Source organism: Podarcis cretensis (genome assembly GCF_951804945.1).
Source record: "Podarcis cretensis genome assembly, chromosome: 8".
Lineage (NCBI taxonomy): Eukaryota > Metazoa > Chordata > Lepidosauria > Squamata > Lacertidae > Podarcis > Podarcis cretensis.
In genome coordinates this window covers 49722014-49740977 of record NC_137177.1, presented here as the reverse complement: position 1 = coordinate 49740977, position 18964 = coordinate 49722014, and the positions used below count along the sequence as shown (strand labels likewise).

The 18964-nt window shown below is 50.3% G+C and overlaps 1 protein-coding gene and 1 long non-coding RNA gene across 3 annotated transcripts; both read left to right on the top strand.

Annotated features, from left to right (window-relative positions):
* Position 1: 1 nt before the first annotated feature.
* On the top strand, positions 2 to 6778 carry LOC307223266. 2 transcript variants are annotated; one of them, XR_013842057.1, is made up of 4 exons: positions 2 to 927; positions 1351 to 1524; positions 1644 to 1704; positions 6647 to 6703. It is a non-coding gene; the product is annotated as an uncharacterized lncRNA (long non-coding RNA). The 2 variants fall into 2 exon arrangements; XR_013842056.1 differs by lacking the exon at positions 1644 to 1704 and having other exon boundaries at positions 6647 to 6778.
* A 4081-nt stretch (positions 6779 to 10859) lies between these two features.
* TAT (tyrosine aminotransferase) lies at positions 10860 to 18963 on the top strand. The gene is made up of 12 exons (XM_079989165.1): positions 10860 to 11014; positions 13036 to 13275; positions 13370 to 13474; positions 13571 to 13638; positions 14139 to 14297; positions 14717 to 14855; positions 14968 to 15020; positions 15283 to 15435; positions 15985 to 16113; positions 17155 to 17238; positions 17339 to 17437; positions 18323 to 18963. The coding sequence occupies exons 2-12, from the start codon at positions 13038 to 13040 to the stop codon at positions 18464 to 18466; spliced, it is 1371 nt and encodes a 456-aa protein (XP_079845291.1). The 5' UTR covers positions 10860 to 11014; positions 13036 to 13037; the 3' UTR covers positions 18467 to 18963.
* The last annotated feature ends 1 nt before the right edge of the window (position 18964 follows it).

The window sequence follows — 18964 nt, the reverse complement described above, 5'->3', positions numbered from 1 at the left end:
CGCGGCGGCGCCGCCTCCTGGGCGGAGATTGGCCGGGGCTGGTGTAGGTGGGAGGCAGGTGTCCATGTCGCCTAGGAGCCGCCGCCCGACAGAGGGGGCTCGTCGCTGCCGGCGCTTGCCGAGGAGCGCTTCTCCAGCAGCCGTCGAGGAAGTCAGGGCGGGTCTGGAAAGGCCCAAGGCAGTCCCTGGACAAACCGCTGTTGCTGCCCGTCCAGGCCCGATGTTCGGTCCCTTCCTGGTCCCAACACAAGATGGCTTTTTTAAGGATGTAGCGGGAAAAGATGTCCAAGGGCGCCAGGGCTTCTCCGCCATAGGTGCGCCCCTCCCTCCCCCGCCCGACTCGGCTGCTTGCCCATTTCCCCAACCAAGCACTGCCCCACTAAGCAGCAGTCTCTTGGCACTCTTGGCCATACCTGCCTCTGGTAACAATCCAGGATTAGAGGGAAAGGAGAGAATCGGAGATCCTTCTCAGCACCCTGGTGGTGGCACTGCCCTTTGCAGCCTTGGATGGTCTCCCTCACTGGCTTTGTGTTGATTCTGAGCATCAGGGGGTGCAGAACTTCCTCATTCTTGTGGGACTGCACAGAAACCACAGGACAGGAAGGAATAGAACCACTGCCACTCAGTGCTTGTCCATCCATGGCTCACCCTCTGCACATCCAGTTGAGCAGGACAATAAAAAGAGTCTAAGCCCATGGGAAGGGCGTGGCTGCTGCCAGCTAAAGCAGAGACTAGATGATCCTCTGTTCTGACGGTATTCATTCATTCATTCATTCACCTGTTCAGCTAAATGCAGGAGGCAGGGATGAGGAATCTACAGCCCACCACAAAATCCCTGTCACCATCAGGCATGCTGGCCAGAGAAGGCTGATAGGAACTGGAATCCATCTTGACACCAGAGAAGCCCAGAAGATGGATCAGGCCAAGGTGAGCCCCTCTAGCCCAGCATCTTGTTTCCAACAATGACCAGTCAGACACCACTGAGAGTCCCACAAGCAGGATCAGGATGTTGCCCACCCACAGCAGCTCAGATTTGGCCTCTGGACATGGAGGCTTAATTCAGTGCTCATGGGTATTTGCAGTTGCTAGACTTCTTCTCCTCCATGACTTCATTTTATGATCCTGTTTAAGCTGTCTGTCTGCAAAAAATGCAATTACTTTTGGTACCTTCATTATTTTGAGCGTGGAACAATTACTCATTTGCTCTACCCAAAAGTAACAAGGGGAAGGGATTTACTTTCTCTCTGTCTTCTCTTACACAAACATAACCCACTAATCTGGGCAATATAACTGTGTCCCATGATTTCAGAAGCTGATTTCAGAAAAAAGTTAACAGTCTTTGTATCCCAGGGGTTCTCACCAAATGCAGCTGGGACAAACCCTAGAAAGCAACGGAAGCCCTTCCAAGGAGGAGACCTTTTCTGTGTTCTCTCCTCCACCTGGCTGCCACCTTCACCACCTTCCTCCTCTGCTTTCCAGCTGGAATTTCAACCAGAGGCTCTCCCGAGAGATTCTCATCCCCAGGTACCATTATCTTGGCTGAAGGCACCTTGTATCTCAAGGGTAGGCAAGAGCAGAGAGCATTGTGCCACTATGGCTTGATGGGAGGAACCTTTCACTTACTGTCTTCTTTATATTTCAAGTGGTTGTCATGCCAAAGGCCTGCCTCCTCTCCGTGGCCTGAAGTTCCATGATGCCTTCATGGTGAGGGTGAGGCAAGCATGGGCTCAGGTGTGTGTGAGTTGGCCATTGGTATCTGGGTTCTGAGGGCTTTGGGGAAATGCTAACCTAGTGGCCAGTCAGTGCTTCTGCTTCCCCCCCCCCCACTGCATTTTTCTAGTCAGATGGTATCACTTCAGGTGAAGCTGGCGAGATTTGGTTCTGATACACTTTTCCCTTAGCTCTGAATCCTTCATTGAATTATTTTGATGAAGGAGGAAGAGGGGTTCTTTTGCATTTGGGTACTGGCATTTTAAGGAGGCCTCCTCCATAGCAATTTGTGGTCACTGATTCAGCATCTTAAGAAATGCTCCTTGCATTTCTGCTCAGGGGCATTTTGTCCATCTAGGTATCTCTTGGAGACTTGTGGGACCGAAGTACTTTAAGCAGCATTTCTAGAGGCAGAACTTCTGCTTTGCACAATGAGAAGGTCCAAGTGGAATGGTGGAGGCTGCTCCATTAGGGTGAATGGAGTGCAACCCTACCAACCTCACTCTGCCCTCAGCCAGCCCCACCTGGACTTGTGGGTGGGTGGGGAATATGGGGCTTTAACCGTTTTGTCCCCTGTATAGACTTGATTAAGATGGTGTATTTGCATACACACATGCTCAAGCCAGCAGTCTGCATGCCTGTGTTTGGGTAGGGGAACTTCCAAGGCCCAAATCCAAATTGGAACCATAGCAGGGAGCAGACAGATAAAGCTGCTCTACCCTGACACCATGGTCATGTTTTGGATTGGGGCACCCAGCCTGGCAACGTGTAGAAAACAAAAAAACTCCTTCATTTAAGAGCACAGATTCTGTGATAAAATAATTACCGGTATCCTGTTGGAACACCATCACCCCTACAGATGTGTACATTGCTAGCTGGCATTGGTGTATTGATTACCATCTTGGTTGCAAAATGTACTCTGACTGCTAGAAAATTAAGAGCCAGAAAGAAAGGCGGGGGCTGTGTGTGAATGGGATGTACTTTTGCTCTGTTATGTTTGTAGTGTATAGGCACTAGTTTATATGGAGGGTACATGTCCCCTTTGCTTCTGAGAGAAGTTGTACTTAAATTAAGCGCGAGGTGTTTTTATGCAATACTGTATGTTAAGAAACCTGCATTTTCACATGTATTCTATATTACCATTTTTGTATTGAATTGTGGTGGCCTATGGCTTTGAACAAGAAACAGTTACTGTAGTTGGACCCTCAGGGCAGCCTGGAGCCAAAGTTATGAGTCACATGCTCTGGACAAACAAAGCTGTGTTGTCCCTCCCTCTGGGCCTTGCTAGGGATTGCTGCTGGGATTTTCCATGAAACTGTAAGAGGGAAGGTGGAAACCGGTATAACCAAAGCCCAGGGTATTTTGCGGTTATCTGGATCTGAAAAGACAAAGCCAGAAGGAACTTGTGTGCCACATAGATGGCATCCTTGCATCTGATTTTAGGAAGTGGGAGGAGACTGGGCAGCAGTGCCACGTGGAAAGGATGTTAGGACGTATTTGTAGCAATGTCATTGTGGGAAGCTCCCTGCAAGATTTGCTGTTCCAAACTTGAATGATACTGAAGCATAAAACAAACATGATTTGTGCAACTCCTGCTCAGACTGAACTCTCTGGGAAGTGTTGGCTGCCCTTGGTCTCCATTCTCAGCTGGTGCTCCCCATGTTCATTCCTCCAGGCTGCCACTTAACAGACGCATTCCCATTTCCTATCATTACATCTTCCATAACTCTTTATGAAATAAAATATTCTCTTGCATTCAAATAAGCCCCTTCGCATCTCTGCCAAGATTGTCACAAAATGTCATTAGTGCATTGTGCATGGGAATGGGGGTGTCTAGTATTTTATCTGAAACTGCTTGACTTCAGTGTTTGATTACACAACCTCTGGATATACTTTTGTTCATTCTGTGGGTTCTTAAGATACATTAGTTCTCGCTGGTTGTAACAAGCAGCATTTTCAGCCACCGTGAATGGGATGTTTTGCTTTAACATTATTTCCTGTAGGCTGAGCAAAATCATTAAAACATCAGCAAACATGTTTATAGCAGAATGTTCTCCTAACTAGTCATGGTTCCTTTCACTTTAGTGTCCTTTCATGTGAATTTGGCTGACTCTTTCAGTAGCAAGCAGTCAGCCTGTTTAAAGGGCATCTTCTTAGATTTCCATGACCTGCCCTACTGTGAGGTGAGGTCAGTAAGGTGCATGTCCATGAAAGGGGCAGTAAGCCTGCCAATCTTACCATGGAACTGGGGTGGAGAGAGAGAGACTTAATTTATCTCTACAGACACTATAAACCTAATGGGGGAATAAGAGCTGTTGGGAGTGTTTATGCTTAGAGTCCTTCTGCCTTATGCTCTGCCTGCACATACATACATACAAATAAATAAATTGTGTATCCCAAAGACACCACAAGCTTTCACACAGCAGCCTTCATTCCAAAGAAACCAAACCCATGGTATGTGTTGGGACCCCTGAAACTTTACCGCTTGGAGATTGGGTTGCACATAACAACACTTCCTAGAATCTGCAGAACTTTCTGAAATTCCACAAGTTTTGATTTTGAGATAGGCAATTGGCACAATGTTATTGTAACAACATCAGCTTCCTTTGAGTCCATCAGCTTCTATCATATTTTCCCATCTTTTTAATGTATTTATTTATTTATTTATTTGTATTGGTATTGGTATTGGTATTGGTATTATAAGGTTGCAGGGCAAGTAAGGAAGGCACAAAAATAATGGTTGGTATTTGATGCTAGTTCCACTCTGAGCAGACCCACTGAAGCTAATGGTCATAACTAACTAAAATTCATTCAAGGTGATGGAAGGTCATGTGAGGAAGACCTGCTTGGTAGTGGCTATCAAGTTCAGGAACACACTTCCTGGGAATTCAGCTACCACCAACATCAACCCAACTTCTTTCATCTGCTTTGCATGTAGAATGTCCCAGGTTCAATCCCTTATAGCAGGCTTCCTCAACCTTGGCCCTCCAGATGTTTTGAGAATATAATTCGCATCATCTCTGACCACTGGTCCTGCTAGCTAGGGATCATGGGAGTTGTAGGCCAAAAACATCTGGAGGGCCGAGGTTGAGGAAGCCTGCCTTGCAGCATCGACTCAGGAGAGTGTACATGCAGAACTGCAAAAAATGCTAAAGATCTCTTTCAATAAAAAACCAGATGCCTACCTCCTGGGAATAACAGATTTGGATATTCCACAAAAGAGGAAGGGTATCTTTTTATATGCAATGACGGCAGCAAGAATTTTGATTGTAGCAAAATGGAAAAGTAATGAAATCCCCTCTATACAAGATTGGATCCAAAAGCTGACAGAATATGCCAAATTAGATGGTTTATCAGAAAAAATAAAGAATAAATCAAAACAGGAATTTGTTTCAAAATGGGAGGTTTTCAAAGAAAATCTGAAAAATAAATATAGTAGTTTAAATTCTGTTGCAGCATTTGAGGAACTTCAGTAATAGTTGCAAGGTAGATATAAGAAATTAGATTTATTGAGAATAAGTTTAATTATGATAAAGGTGTGTATTGGCAATAAGTAATATGAATTTGAAATATGGAATAGACGGGAGGTTGGGTCTTTAGTGTTAAGACCAATAGATGTTTTATTGTTTGCTAAGAAAATTATGTGTCTATGGTTATTTTTGTAATTTGTGTGTAATTTGGTATTTGTGGTTTTTTTCTTTTTTCTTGTTATATAAATAAAAAACTTTATTAAAAAAAAAGGAAACCTGCTGTAATGGTATTGTGTGGTTACTCGTGCGTAAACTGCCTCCACTTCGATTAGGTGGTTTGCTCAAACATGTTCAGGGTTAGAGCTCGCCCTCCGTGACCTGTTAGTCACTTGCAGAATCTGCCAGTGGGCGTTTCTTGAATCTCTTCCAGCATAAAAGCTGCTTGACCCCAAGTCTCCGCCTATGTTCCCTGCGCGGAACACGTCTGCGCAAGTAAGGGGATGGCAAGGGCGTGCCAGCGCTCTCTCCGCTGGTTTCGGTTGAAGGGTCTTGGAGCCCTGACACCGATTCCTCCATCTCCTCTCTATTGGTGTCACACTGAATTCCTTCCCCCCCCGACTGGTTCCCTCTCCGGCATCGCTCTGGAGCCCTGCCTCCGCTTTTCGCTCTGATGTCAGTTCCCTGACACCTGCCTTACAGCATCACCAGGTAGGGGTAGGAGAGAACCTCCCTTCCTGAAACTTGGTGAGCCATTGCTGCCAGTAGCTGCAGGCAGTATTGAGCTAGATAGACCAATGGTCTGACTCTCAGGCAGCTTCCCATGTTCCAATGACAAGTGAAAATATTTCTCTTGCATTGGGTACTTGCTTAGAACACTTGTTTCATTTTGTTCTCCTTTCTGTGATTTTTGCTGGTGTTTATACTGCTCTAGCATTAGGTATTCCTTTTTTTTTGTTTTGTATTTGTTTGCTCCCCCAGACTTACCATTTTTGGTGCTGAAATAGCAGCGGATGCTTCTTCTAATACCCAAATGTTTGACTGCAGTCCTGTAAGATGGTTGCCGGTGCTTGGGAAGGGGAGCAGGTACAAAAGACAAGGCTTTCAGCTGCAGCAATACAGAAGGATCCCTGTTGCTGGTTCTTTCAAATCATGGCACTTTGCTTTTTCTAGCAGCCCCTTGAACTGCCTGAATGTTCCTTTGCAGTTTGGCATCCAGTGAAATGCAGCGTCATAAGCCAATAACTCTTTCTGTGCTGTTGTGATTGCTGTTGTCATGTCTGGAATAAACTTTGCTAGATCCTGGCCATTCCTAGAAATCTTTGTACATCAACCTTATTCTTTGGACCAGGCATTCCAATGCTGGCTTTGATTTTAGTTGCATCAGGTATTAGGCCATCTTTGGTTAACCTATGTCCTCAGGATTTAATTTCTGACATGACAAATCTGCACTTTCCATTCTGTTTCAGGTTCCTCTCCCAATACCTGTCTGGAATTGGCTTCAGGCATTCTTGCTGATGTTTACCTACTATGATGTTGTCAGTTCAACATATGATGCCGTCATACAGGGGGCCTCTTCAGTCATTACCATTAAGTGGCTCTTGAAAACATTTCTTGTTTTGTTTGGCCTTTTATTGACTTTCTATGTGAGTTAGTAATGTAGTTGCTGCTGCTTTACTGTATTTAGTGGTGACTGGTTTAAACTAAATGCTCCTTTTAAAATATTTTATTGTTTGCTAGTTTTTGTAAAGTTAATGTGTAAATGTATTAAAATAAATAAAATGGCAACTGGATCAGCCTTTGGTACCTATATGGAGCTGAAGCGATACCAAATGGTAATTAAGAGAAAATTAATCACTAATGATCCAAATGTCCTAAATGGGAAGCATGAGAGAAGATCCTGCAAGAAGGAAGTTTCTGATTAGTAGCCTTGAAGAGCTGCAATGACACTTGGCTGTTCTGCAATCAACAGCATGAGCCAGTGTGGTGTAGTGGTAAAGAGCGGTAGACTCGTAATCTGGTGAACTGGGTTTGTAGCTCCGCTGCTCCACGTGCAGCTGCTGGGTGATCTTGGGGTAAGTCACACTTCTTTGAAGTCTCTCAGCCCCTCTCACCTCATAGAGTGTTTGTTGTGGGGGAGGAAGGGAAAGGAGAACGTTAGCCGTTTTGAGACTCCTTTGGGTAGTGATAAAGCGGGATATCAAATCCAAACTCTTCTTCTTCTTCCTGCAATTGCATACCGTGAGAGGAAATTTCCACCAACTAGCCATTCCTAAACTTGAAAAAAGAAGAAAGGAAATATGGACAATCTAATATGAGGGTGGTCCATTCTGACAGAGGATCTGTATTCCAGTTTCGTGGGTGCTGGTGGTTCTCTGCCTTCAAAGTTTTGGGAGATAGGTCAGTCAAGGAATTGATGGGCAAAACTTTCAGAAGCGGTCCTTTAACCATGGTAATGACACCCAGTAGTTGTCCTGATTTTTGCATAAAGTTCTTAGGGAAATATTTTGGCTATGTGGGGAACAAGCCTCTGAAATGCAGATGGTTTTAATGAGGATCCAGATACACCATCCACATTAGAAACAATTTCCAGCCAGTGGAAACTCACTATGGACTGTTATATGGAGCAGAGCAGAGTTGCAGTTATGTAAACTGGGGAGAAGGAATCCAAGCAAGAGTCACAGGGACCACAGCAGAAAGGAAGAGTCCAGAACGAAGTTCAGTGGAGCACCACCCTCCCCGCTCCCTGCCAACAGCCTGTGAGTTTCTGAGGAAAATACACATCCCTCAATCTGAAATCTCTGTTGTGACATGGGAAATTTGTGTTTTCAAAATTATACACACAGTGTGCCAAATTCAAGGAATGTGTTTAGCTGCACCCAAGCAACCGGCTGTGCAATTTTATCCCTGACTATGTGGAATACAATTGTTTTTGCTATGCTATGTGGAGCCGGAGGAGTGGCTGGGAACCTGAGGTGGTTGGTGCCTGCCCTGTTCCTGGCAATTGCGTAAGAATGACACCTGAAAAAGTGGGTGACATATGTGAAAAGACGCCCCTTGAAGTCATCCGAGAGCCTTCCTGTTGTTTGCTTGGCACCTGGCTGCTCCAAGGCCATGGAGGTGAAGAGGGCAGAGGCCGCTACACAACAGGCCATGCAAGAGGATGAGAATGTGAAGTCACTAACCAAACATTGGTGATGAAATTAGCCAATATTGACTTGGCTTCAAAGGAGGGGGGGCGGGAGGGGGGTGAAAGCTCTCCACAAATGGGAGAAAGTGGTTCCTGCTGCCTTCCTTTCCCCTCCCTTCCCATTGCACAACGGCTTGCTGCGGAGAGTCTCATAACACAAGTCATGGTAACCTTCCCCACCCATCAAGGCACGGAGTTCATTGTCCTCCATGGGGGGCCCTGTGCAGATCTTTGGTGCTGGATAGAAATAAGGTCTCTTACTGGTGCAGCTTGACGGCAGGTAGAGGAGGGAGTTAAATCCAGCTAAAAGAGAGTGAAACCCAAGCACTGCAAAGGGGAGAGAGGAATGGGGGACCACCACCCCCCGCCCTAGTCTATGAAGTGGCATCTTGATAAACAAAAGGCTGGAGAGGCTGCTGTTGGGTCTGCAAGCAGGAACCTCCCTAGAGCCAGTCCTCATGTTTGGGGAGGAAGGAGGTGATGGAGGCAAACCCCCAGAAAGTGAACGAAACAGCCAGAGGATGCTGTGGTGGCTGAAAGCCTGATGGGGAGGGGGGAATTCCCCAAGGTAGGCCTTGCAAAGAACCCCTTAGACTGCAGCCCATTTGCCCCTTCAAGAGCAGAGAGGCAGCACGAGCCACACCCACTTGCCCAACTTCTGCTTCCTGCAGCAGCATCACCAGGGCCCCTGCCAAGCTGTAGGTGCCTTCCTGGTTGGCAGAAGGGGAAGGGGAGAGTTTGTGGATGCTGCCGGCTGTGCTGTGCATAAAAAAAAACTCCGAGGATGGAGGAGACTGGATGGAGGATAGAGCCTGGGTAGGAAGGTGCCAGAGAGTCTGCTGCTGGCTTTGCACTTCTGGGGCCGAAGGAAAGGGGAGCATCTGGGATGGGTTACTGGAAGAGCTGCTGATGCATTCTGTGTGCATTGCGGGGAATCTTTCTCCCACGGTGCTAAATAGATCCCTCACCATTCTCTGTGCTCTGTCCAGGGATTCCTCCCCACAAACGAGGTTTCAGGTGGTGTTGCCCCCATAGCATGCCTGTCGCCCAGCCTTTCTGAGGGGAGCACTTTCTGGAGGCTTCTTGGGCAGCACCTGTGAGGTCCCAAATGTTTAGCAGTCCTCCCTCCCGCCTGCAGACTGCCAGCCTTACGTAACTCAGGCTATCAGTTGATGCAAAGTTGAACCAAAGGGCTCCTGTCGACTGAACCTTGCAAGGTGACATGCAGAGTCATTGCTTGCATCAACTGGGAGGGAGGGAGGGAGGGTGCCTTGCCAGGCACATTATGGTGGGGGAGAAATGTCTCAAGGCCAGCCTCACTCTGCTGCAGCTACAGCCTGCAGAACTGGGCAGATCTTGGCACCTGCAACGCTTCAGGGCAGGCAATGGGGAAAGGAGTCACAGAGCCTGACGCTTGAGGGTGAGCCTGATGGGGCCCAAGAATTGGCCTTGAGGGACAGGTGTTGACCTGGCACTGCCAGTCATCCTGTTCTCTGTCCTCAGTGTTGTTGTGGCTGTGGAAGAGACCTTGTGCCACTTGCAAAGCTGGGAGGGGGGCTCCTTGGCACAGAAACACTATTGGTGCCAGCTAGAGAAGGCAAAGCCTGTAATTATGGGTGCCTTGCAATGCCAGTGACTATACCTTGACCAGCTATACTGACTGGTGGGCATTGTTTGCTCATGGGTGCCTTCTGAGCCAGGCTGTTCAGAAGCTACCAATTTCTTTCTCTCCCTCTAGGCCCGAGGTAGATACACATCCATTAGCTGCTTAAGTTAGCTCTCCACCACTCCTCCAGCAATGAGATCTGCCTCTTTGCTGGAGATTAATGGGGTCCTCGCCAGGCAGGTACCCTTTGATCTTCAGCTGCTGGGGGTGTGGTGGGGCCGGCTGCCTGTGGTTGGAGGAGGGCGGTAGGACTGTTGTTGCTATCGGGACACCTCCTCTTCGCTTGCTTGCGTGCGTGGATGTGGGTGGGGGGGAACATTTGGGACTCATTAGTGCTTTGCAACGTGGAGCTGGAGATGATGGGATGAATGCAGCTGATTGCATCAGGCCAAGACTGCCAGGCTAAGCCTTGGACCACTGAGGCACTGAGGAAATTAACACACCCCTCTCCACTGTGGGCACCCAGCCTCTGCAGGCCCAATATTCTCCAGCAATGAGGGTTGCAATCTGGCTGCCCCTGGTACTGGAGGGGTGGCATACTCACCTGACCTGCCAAGGCCAGACTGGGAGGGCTCTACCCCAATTTTGTGCTCGCACTTCACAAACGGGATCAGTGAGCTGTGGGGGTGTGGATGGCAGTCGAAGGGTTAACATTCAGGCAGTGTTTGCTCCAGATGTTTGGAGCTAGACTATTCCTGAGTTGGTGTGTCTGTGTGTCCTGATGGGAGGGGGGGGGAGTGCAGCCCTCCCTATCAGCCAATCATTAAAGGACTCCAAGCTGACACCCAGTTCTTGGCTGGGAATCTGCAGTGGGGCCCTGTTGTGCTCCTGCCCGCCTATCCCACATAAAAGGGCCCAGGGAAGGCTCTGATCTCCCCATTCAGCAGCTCCAGAGCAGGCAGAGCGGCCTGCCAGGTTCATCAGAGGTGCCTTGTTCGCCCACCTTTGCCACCACACAAAGCTGCAGCTGCTGCCACATAGGTAAGAGGCTCTTTGAGGTGCCACTTGTAAGCCTGACGGGGTCTGAGCTGGTGTCCACGGTCCCTGGGATGGAGTCCTCTGCGGGGAACAAGCACCGCATGAAGGGCTGCAACAAAGTGGCTGAGGCAGAACTCGGGTGCTTTTCCTGGGACACCCCTGACCCAGCATGTACACCCTCCGGAGACCAGGAGTGACCTGAGCAGACACAACAGAGAACCTGGAGGTGGACAATTGCAAAGGGGCTGGCCTGGCCTCTTGGGCCAGCAGAGGCTCTGGAACAAGGAACCGAGGAATTATGGTGTCTGTGGAGAGTGGTTTTGACGTCTGTGTAGTTTGTTCCAAGAGGAGCCAGGACTTGAGGTGGCTCGGGGCGGAGGGTGCAGGCTGGTTTTATCTTGGGAGGCAGGTGGCACCACACCTGCAAACAAATTTACTGCCATATTATGATTATTGTCTTATTCTGGGAGTACAGAGAGGAAATGACTTTTCAGCCAGTGTGAAGAGGTTCCTTGGGCTTTTGCAGCTGGCACAGACTTCTTAGTTGTGCCCCTGGCTCTCATGTGCCCTTCTTGCCCAGGGAGCCACGAGCTGCCTCTCACTCACCTTGCTGCTTCCTTTGCCACATCCCACCAGCTTTGCCTTCTCAGCTCTCTCCAGCTGTGCCAGATTCTTTGGAGCGAGACAGGGGGACAGAGGGAGGGAAGGGGGCAATGCAAGTCATAATCCTCCCAAGGCAATTGCAGGGCCCCTTCCCTTCTTTCTCTCCTGGTCCAATGTTTGCTGGGTTTTCCCTCAGTGTTTTACAACAACAGTGGCTGACTTGGATTTTGCCCATAAGATCCCTTGGTGGTGATACTCAGGTTCTGGTGACACTGTTTGGGCTTCTCAAATGGCATTTGAAATTCCTGACAAATTATTCCCTTTTGTTCTTAAATCCGTTTCTATAATTAATCAATTTGACTTTTAAAAAAATACCGTAATCATGGCTTAAAGACCAGCAGCCTAAAACACTTTACAATATTTTTCATAGTAGACCAAAATTCATTTATACAGTGGTACCTCAAGTTAAGTACTTAATTCGTTCCGGAGGTCCGTTCTTAACCTAAAACTGTTCTTAACCTGAAGCACTACTTTAGCTAATGGGGCCTCCTGCTGCCGCCACGCCGCTGGAGCCTGATTTCTGTTCTTATCTTGAAGCAAAGTTCTTAACCTGAAGCACTATTCCTGGGTTAGCGGAGTCTGTAACCTGAAGCATATGTAACCCGAGGTACCACTGTACACCCCTTTTTGAGTTCTAACAGTGCTTCAACAATACTCTCGCATTCATCCTAGCAGCAACCCTGAAAGGTAGGTCAGGAGAGAATGGCTTCCCTGAGGTCACCCAGTGAGTTTATACTGGAGATGAACTCCAAAGTGAAGAATGGGGGTGTCCTCCCACCTCCAGCACTTAGGCACAACTAGATAAGTATGTTTTGAAAGAGAACTCGGTCAAAGCCTGCCCAACACACACACACACACAGTGGTGTCTTGTCATTCATATGCCAAGTACATACTGTCCCTACCACTGTGGGAAGAAGGGCACAGAGGGAAAACACATTTCCCTCATCCAAGTTGGCCTCTGGCCCAACTGCAGTTCTTGCCCCACTCCTCGCACATCTCCACCCCCTTTTACCGGCTTCCCTGCTGTGAGGCTTGATCAGGGTCCTGCTAGGGGGATGTGGCAGCTGACTTGGCTCCTCCTGAACTAAGAGCTGCCTGCTCAGGACTGGTGCTTCCACCCATGGGTGTAGCCAGGATTTTTGTTGGGGAGGGGCAGAATTGACATGATTGGTCAGTTAAGTATTTCTATTGTTTTACTTGATCTGGGGGGGGGGGCAGGTCCCCCCACCGTCGCCCCTTGGCTGCGCCCATGTCTCCACCCAATTCTGCCATGGCAGTGGCCTTGAGCAGACAGCAGCCTTGAAGAGAGGATTGTGTAATCAGGGATGCCGGCCCACCTGCTCTTTACACTTCCTTTCCAGAGATGGAATCCTACCTGATCCACGTGAATGGCAAGACGTCCCCGCCCTCCATCCTTGATGTCCACGTCAGCCTCAATGGCGGGAAGGGCCCTTCTCTGGGCAAGGGGAAAAACCGCAAGGCCCACTGGGCCGTCAGGGCTTCCGAAATGTCCAAGAGGACCTTCAACCCCATCCGAGCCATTGTGGACAGCATGAAGGTAGAGCCCAACCACCAGAAGCCCCTGATCTCTCTGTCCATAGGTAAGCAGGTGGGCTATGGAGGGACCATGAGGTGGGGGCTCCTGCCAATGCCCCACCCTCAACTGACATGGATTCCCCTCATGTTTCCCCACAGGGGACCCAACTGTGTTTGGGAACCTCCCAACAGATGATGAGGTCATCCAAGCGATGAAGGAGGCCCTGGATTCTGGGCAGTATAATGGCTATGCCCCCTCAGTAGGTAAGTCCTGGGAGATGCTTTCAGTGTATGCAGCCCCTATTTTGCTTTTGCTGTAAAAGTCTAACATGCCAACTCTTCTGGGAATCCTCTGCACAGGTTACTTGTCTTGCCGGGAGGTGGTCGCAGGCTACTACACCTGTCCAGAAGCCCCCTTGGAAGCCCAGGTAACTGACCCTGACTGCTGCATGCATTGCCATCTGACCTCGATGCTTGATGGGGATGTTGCGAAAATTAGCTTTTGCAAACCCTGGCCAGGACCTCCGCAACTCACTGTACTGGAACTGGAGCTTGCTCAGAAAGGATCCTGGGCCTGGAATCTTTATTAGGAAGCCAGGAAGCTGCTTTATACTGAGTCAGACAACTGGTCCACCTAGCTTGGTATTGTCCACACTGACTGGCAACATCATCTCTCATGGGTTTCAGGCAGGGAGTCTCTCCCAGACTAAGTTGATGCCATTGGGGATTTAACCTGGGACCTTCTGTATGCCAGCAGGGACCCCCACTTCATTCCAGGCTCCTGGCCAGGAATTCCCAGAAAGAGCCAGTGAAGAAACCTTTCCCTCCCACCTCCCTCCCCTTCTGTGCTTCTTCTGGGCTAGTCTTTCCTGGTAGTTGCTACCCGCCAGGCTCACGGCTACCTGCTCTGCTCCCTCTTCCTTTGCAGGACGTGATCCTGACAAGCGGCTGCAGTCAGGCCATTGAGCTGGCCCTGGCTGTGTTGGCCAACCCTGGGCAGAACATCCTGGTGCCACGGCCTGGTTTCTCCCTCTACAAAACCCTGGCTCAGTCCCTGGGCATCGAGGTCAAATTCTACGACCTCTTGGTAAGCTGGGGCAGGAGGTGGCGCAGCATACCCTCCCCACTGCCTGCAGAAAGGCATGGCACAAGCAGGAAGACATGCAGGAGCTCCCTTGCAGGGCTCTGCCTGCCTCTCCACAGAGCTCAGCTGTAAAGAAGGGCTGCCTGTTGACCCGGGTTCAAGGCCTGGGGACCTGTTCTCCATCTCCCCTTCTTTGGACTGGGCCCAAACCCAGGCTGGGAGGTTTTGCAGGGCTCTTGGAAGAGAAAAGGGAGGTCAGTATCCTGACCAGTTGACAGTTGCTCCAACCGCCATCCCTTTTCACCTGCCCAGGACCTCCGGCCCACCCTGACCCCAGCAGGAAGCCTGGTCCATGGGTACCAGGCTGAGGCCCTGAGGTGGGGCCATTCCTCACCTCTTCCTCCCTTTTCTTCTCCCTGCAGCCAGAGAAATCGTGGGAAATTGACCTGAAGCAAATGGAGTCGCTGGTGGATGACAAGACAGCTTGCTTGATTGTGAACAACCCATCTAACCCCTGTGGCTCCGTTTTCAGCAAAAGCCACCTCCAGAAGATCCTGGCAGGTGAGGATCCCCCACCGTGTGTGTGTGTTTCTATCCCAGGCCTTGCTCTGGGGAAGAAAGAAGCAAACAGAGTCGGGGGCTGACTAGATTTCTTTCTGTCTGTCTCTCTTAGTTGCCTCCAGGCAGTGTGTCCCCATCTTGGCCGATGAGATCTATGCTGACATGGTGAGTGAGGCAGAAGCGCCCCTGGTCCCTCGGAAGGCCAAGCACAGCAGCTGGAACCCTTCTTCCCAGGAGAAGCCCCCTCCCACCTTCTGACACATGGCTGGGAAAGCAGGGAGTGTGGTGGGTCTGCCTGAGGTGGCTTGGTCTTCTCCCCAATCACAGCCAGCTGCACTAGCATCCCCCTTACCTGCTTCACACACCCATTAGGTGTTTCCATCACTACTTACTCTGGTATTCCTCCTTCTGCACTCCCCCCCCCCAGGTGTTTGAAGACTGCAAATACGAGTCCCTTGCAAAGCTCAGCACCAACGTGCCTATCCTCTCATGTGGAGGCCTCGCCAAGCGGTGGCTGGTGCCTGGCTGGAGAATGGGCTGGATTCTCATACATGATCGCAGGGAGATCTTTGGGAAGGAGGTAAGTTAGCAGAACTCGGTGCTGCCCTGACTTTCTGCACCCGGTCCAGGAGCTGGTGTGATGGAGGAAAAGAGTTCATGACCCTCACCACTTCACAGCCACGCTCTGAGCCTGATTCATGTAGCCTTTGTGCCCCAAGGCCCACTGTCTGTGCTAGGATGTCAAGGAGGCAGTGTCCCCTGCCTCCTGGGTCTGGTCAGTGAAAGACTGCCCAAGATGCCCCCTACTGCAAATGGACTCTGAACAGGAACAAGTTGGTTTGAGTAGCAGCTGCTTCTTGAGAGGGCCAGGAGATCCCTCCCCCACTTCCTGTGCCCTCTACACTGGTGCGAGTTCTGCACAGGTTCCCTCCATTGTACCCATGGTAGGATGCAGACTCTCTTTCCCACCTTCCCAGCTCTGCCTTTGGTTTGGGGGCACACTGAGCCACAAGAGGGCTCTTGGTGTGACTGCGGAACAGGTTGGGCGATTTCACTCTCTTAGATCAACTTGGGGATCAGGTAGTGCCCCTCCCTACTGAGCTCTCTCTCTCCCCTGTGCATCTTTCAGATCAGAGATGGCCTCCTGAGGCTGAGCCAGAGGATCCTGGGCCCCTGCACAGTTGTCCAGGGAGCTCTCAGCCGCATCCTTCGCCAGACATCCCCGGAATTCTACCACAACACCCTCAGCTTTCTCAAGGTACATCCCTCCTCTTTGAAAGGAAAGGAAGAAAAGAAATAGGAACAACACACGCATAAGTAAAAGCAGGACTAGACCAAAAGAGCTATTAAAAACAGAGTGCTCAAGCTTCACAAAGCCCCTCTTGCTTATCTCTCCCAACTCCTTGGAGGGCAACAGGGATGCTCCCCAGCCCATAAACACCACTTGGGTGGTGGGAGTGGACAATGTGACTCCTCTCACCGTGGGGAGCGGCACTGGCCTGGAGGGGGCAAGGAGGTGCTCAGCACAGCACCCACAGCCCCTCCCTGTTTTGCCCTTTGGAATTGATTGGTTCATTTAATAATCCAGCTTGGCATGAATTGGTCAGTGAAACTGTTGCAGTTAAAATAATGTGCATATTAATGAAATCTCTGCATAGATTCCTTTTTGAGATTCCATTGATATGCTAGTTCGGAAGGATGGACCTAAGCTCAATGGTAGAGCAATCTGCTTTGCACGCAGAAAGTCTGAGGTTCTACATCTCCAGGCAGAGCTTGGTGAGACTCTCTCTCTAAAACCCTGCAGGGCTGCTGCCTGTCAGTGCAGGCAATACTGAGCTGGATGGGCCAATGGTACAAGGCAGTTTCCTATGCTCCTGTGAATGTTAGGCGTCCCTATTTTATATTTATCCAGTGTAGTAATATATACTCTGAACTATTCCCCACCACATAGCACATCAGAGCCAAACACTGTGTCAAAAGCTTTGCTCTTTTCAGCACTGGGAAGACCCAATATTCATGGCAGTGAGCATGGAAAGAAATGACAGCTGTGGGATGGGGGGGCACTCTGGAATGCACACACCAGGAGCACTGGGAAAATAACACAGTGCAAGTGTGGACACAGCTGGCAAGCAGGTCACTTTTGTGGTCCCATCAGATCCCTGGGTGGGCAGGTTTTCATTCATCAACAATGTGCCCTTTTAAGCCTTTATCCATGGTGAACGTGTTGGGTGGTCCCAGTGGGGACCCTGGGATGCTTGTGTCTGCAATGTGACCTGACTCCTCCTCCTTCCCTTTGCAGTCCAATGCTGACCTCTGCTATGATGCCCTTTCCACTGTCTGTGGCTTGCAGCCTGTCCGGCCGTCGGGGGCCATGTACCTCATGGTGAGTGGCTCCCTGTCACTTGCAGAGCTTTGACCCTGAGATGGGCAAATGCCAGGCAGATCATCCCTAACTCTGTGTTTCCTCCTCTTCCTTGCTGCAGGTGGGCATTCAGATGGAACACTTTCCAGAGTTTGAGAATGATGTGGAGTTCACAGAGAGGCTCATTGCTGAGCAATCCGTCTTCTGTCTGCCGGCCACGGTGAGCATCTTTATTTGCAAGAGAGTTATGGGAGGCCCTGGGAGTTACTGGAGCCCCGGGAGCTGTACTTGGCAGAGAAGAGGTACTCAGCTTGGCTCCACTTTCCTTGGGCCTCTGCTGCTCAGCTGGCCCCCACCTGCCTTTCCTCTCCTTTAGCTAGTCTTTCTTCTAGATGCTTGTGATTCACAAGGCACTCCCACCATGCATGGCATGAGGGGACATTGCTTGCATTTCACAATCTCAGTGCCAGCTGGCTCAGCGCCCACACCCCTGGCTGCTGAACAATGGCACCTTGTGAGGTGCCGTGAGGCTCCCTTCCCCAGATCCCCAGCCACTTGCTCCCTCCTGCTACGTGGGCCTTGGAGAATGGCCATTGCACTTGCTGGCAGCACCATTCCTTGAGACAAGCCTGCTGGATCAGGCCAATTGCCCATCTGGTCCTGCATCCTGTTCTCACAGTGGCTGACCAGAAGTCTGTGAGAAACTGGCAAGCTGGTTTCTCAGCACTCCTTGTGTGGAACAACAAGCAAGGCAGAGATCCTCCACAGGTGCTGTCACCACGTTGCTTGCCCTTGGTCGACTCTACACCGACTAGCAGCAGCTCTCCCAAATCTCGCTTGGAGAGAGTGTCCCCTTGCCCAGACTGTTCCATTGGGAAAGGCAGGGAGATCAGCCAGGAATATTCTGCCCACCCCAAACTCATTCACATTTATCCTACCCGGTCTTGGTGTCAGAGTCTGGTGTGTGCAGGATTTCCAAGGCACCAGAGATGGTCCTTCGAGGCTCTCTCGCCACTCCTTAGGGAGTCAGCCTTGTAAAGGATCCACATGGTGGCTCCTGGCCCCTGATGCCATCTCAATGGTCCTCTTCTGCTTCTTCTGACAGTGCTTTGAGTACCCCAACTTCTTCCGTGTGGTGATCACAGTGCCCGAGGAGATGATGGTGGAGGCCTGTCGGCGCATTCAGCAATTCTGCGAGAGGCACTACGAAGGCGGCGAAGGATCCCAGGACCTGGAATGTGACAAGTAGCTGAGGGTCCCTGCCTGCCCGCCTGCCCTCCTGCCTGCCTGCCTCCACTCCTCCTGCAGGGAGTTGGGCTCACAGGGCCTGTGCCTCGCCAGCCCCTGTCCACTGGCTCAACACCACTTCTGTGTGCCACAGCCTCTGAAGCCCCCGCACAACCATGACACTTGCCTGGAAGTAGATCCCCACAGAGACACTCCTCCCCTGCAGGCCCCCTCCTGCCTGTGCCCAGGGCAGCCAAAGAACTCCAGCAGGTGCTGCTGGCACTGGGTGCTCCTGGCAGCCTCTGCAGTGGTGTGGTGTTGCTGGAGCCTCCCAGATGCCCTTGAGAAAGACCTGCCAGCCCTCCCAACCTGTCCTTCTGCAGAGACCGTGCTGAGTCCTGGGCTGGCACAGGCCATCGTGGGCACCCGTCTCCCCCTTTCCCCCACCCATGTCCTCCTGTGCCTGTTTGACATTCATAAGTTATTATACCTTTTGTATGAATAAATGCATGAAAAATAC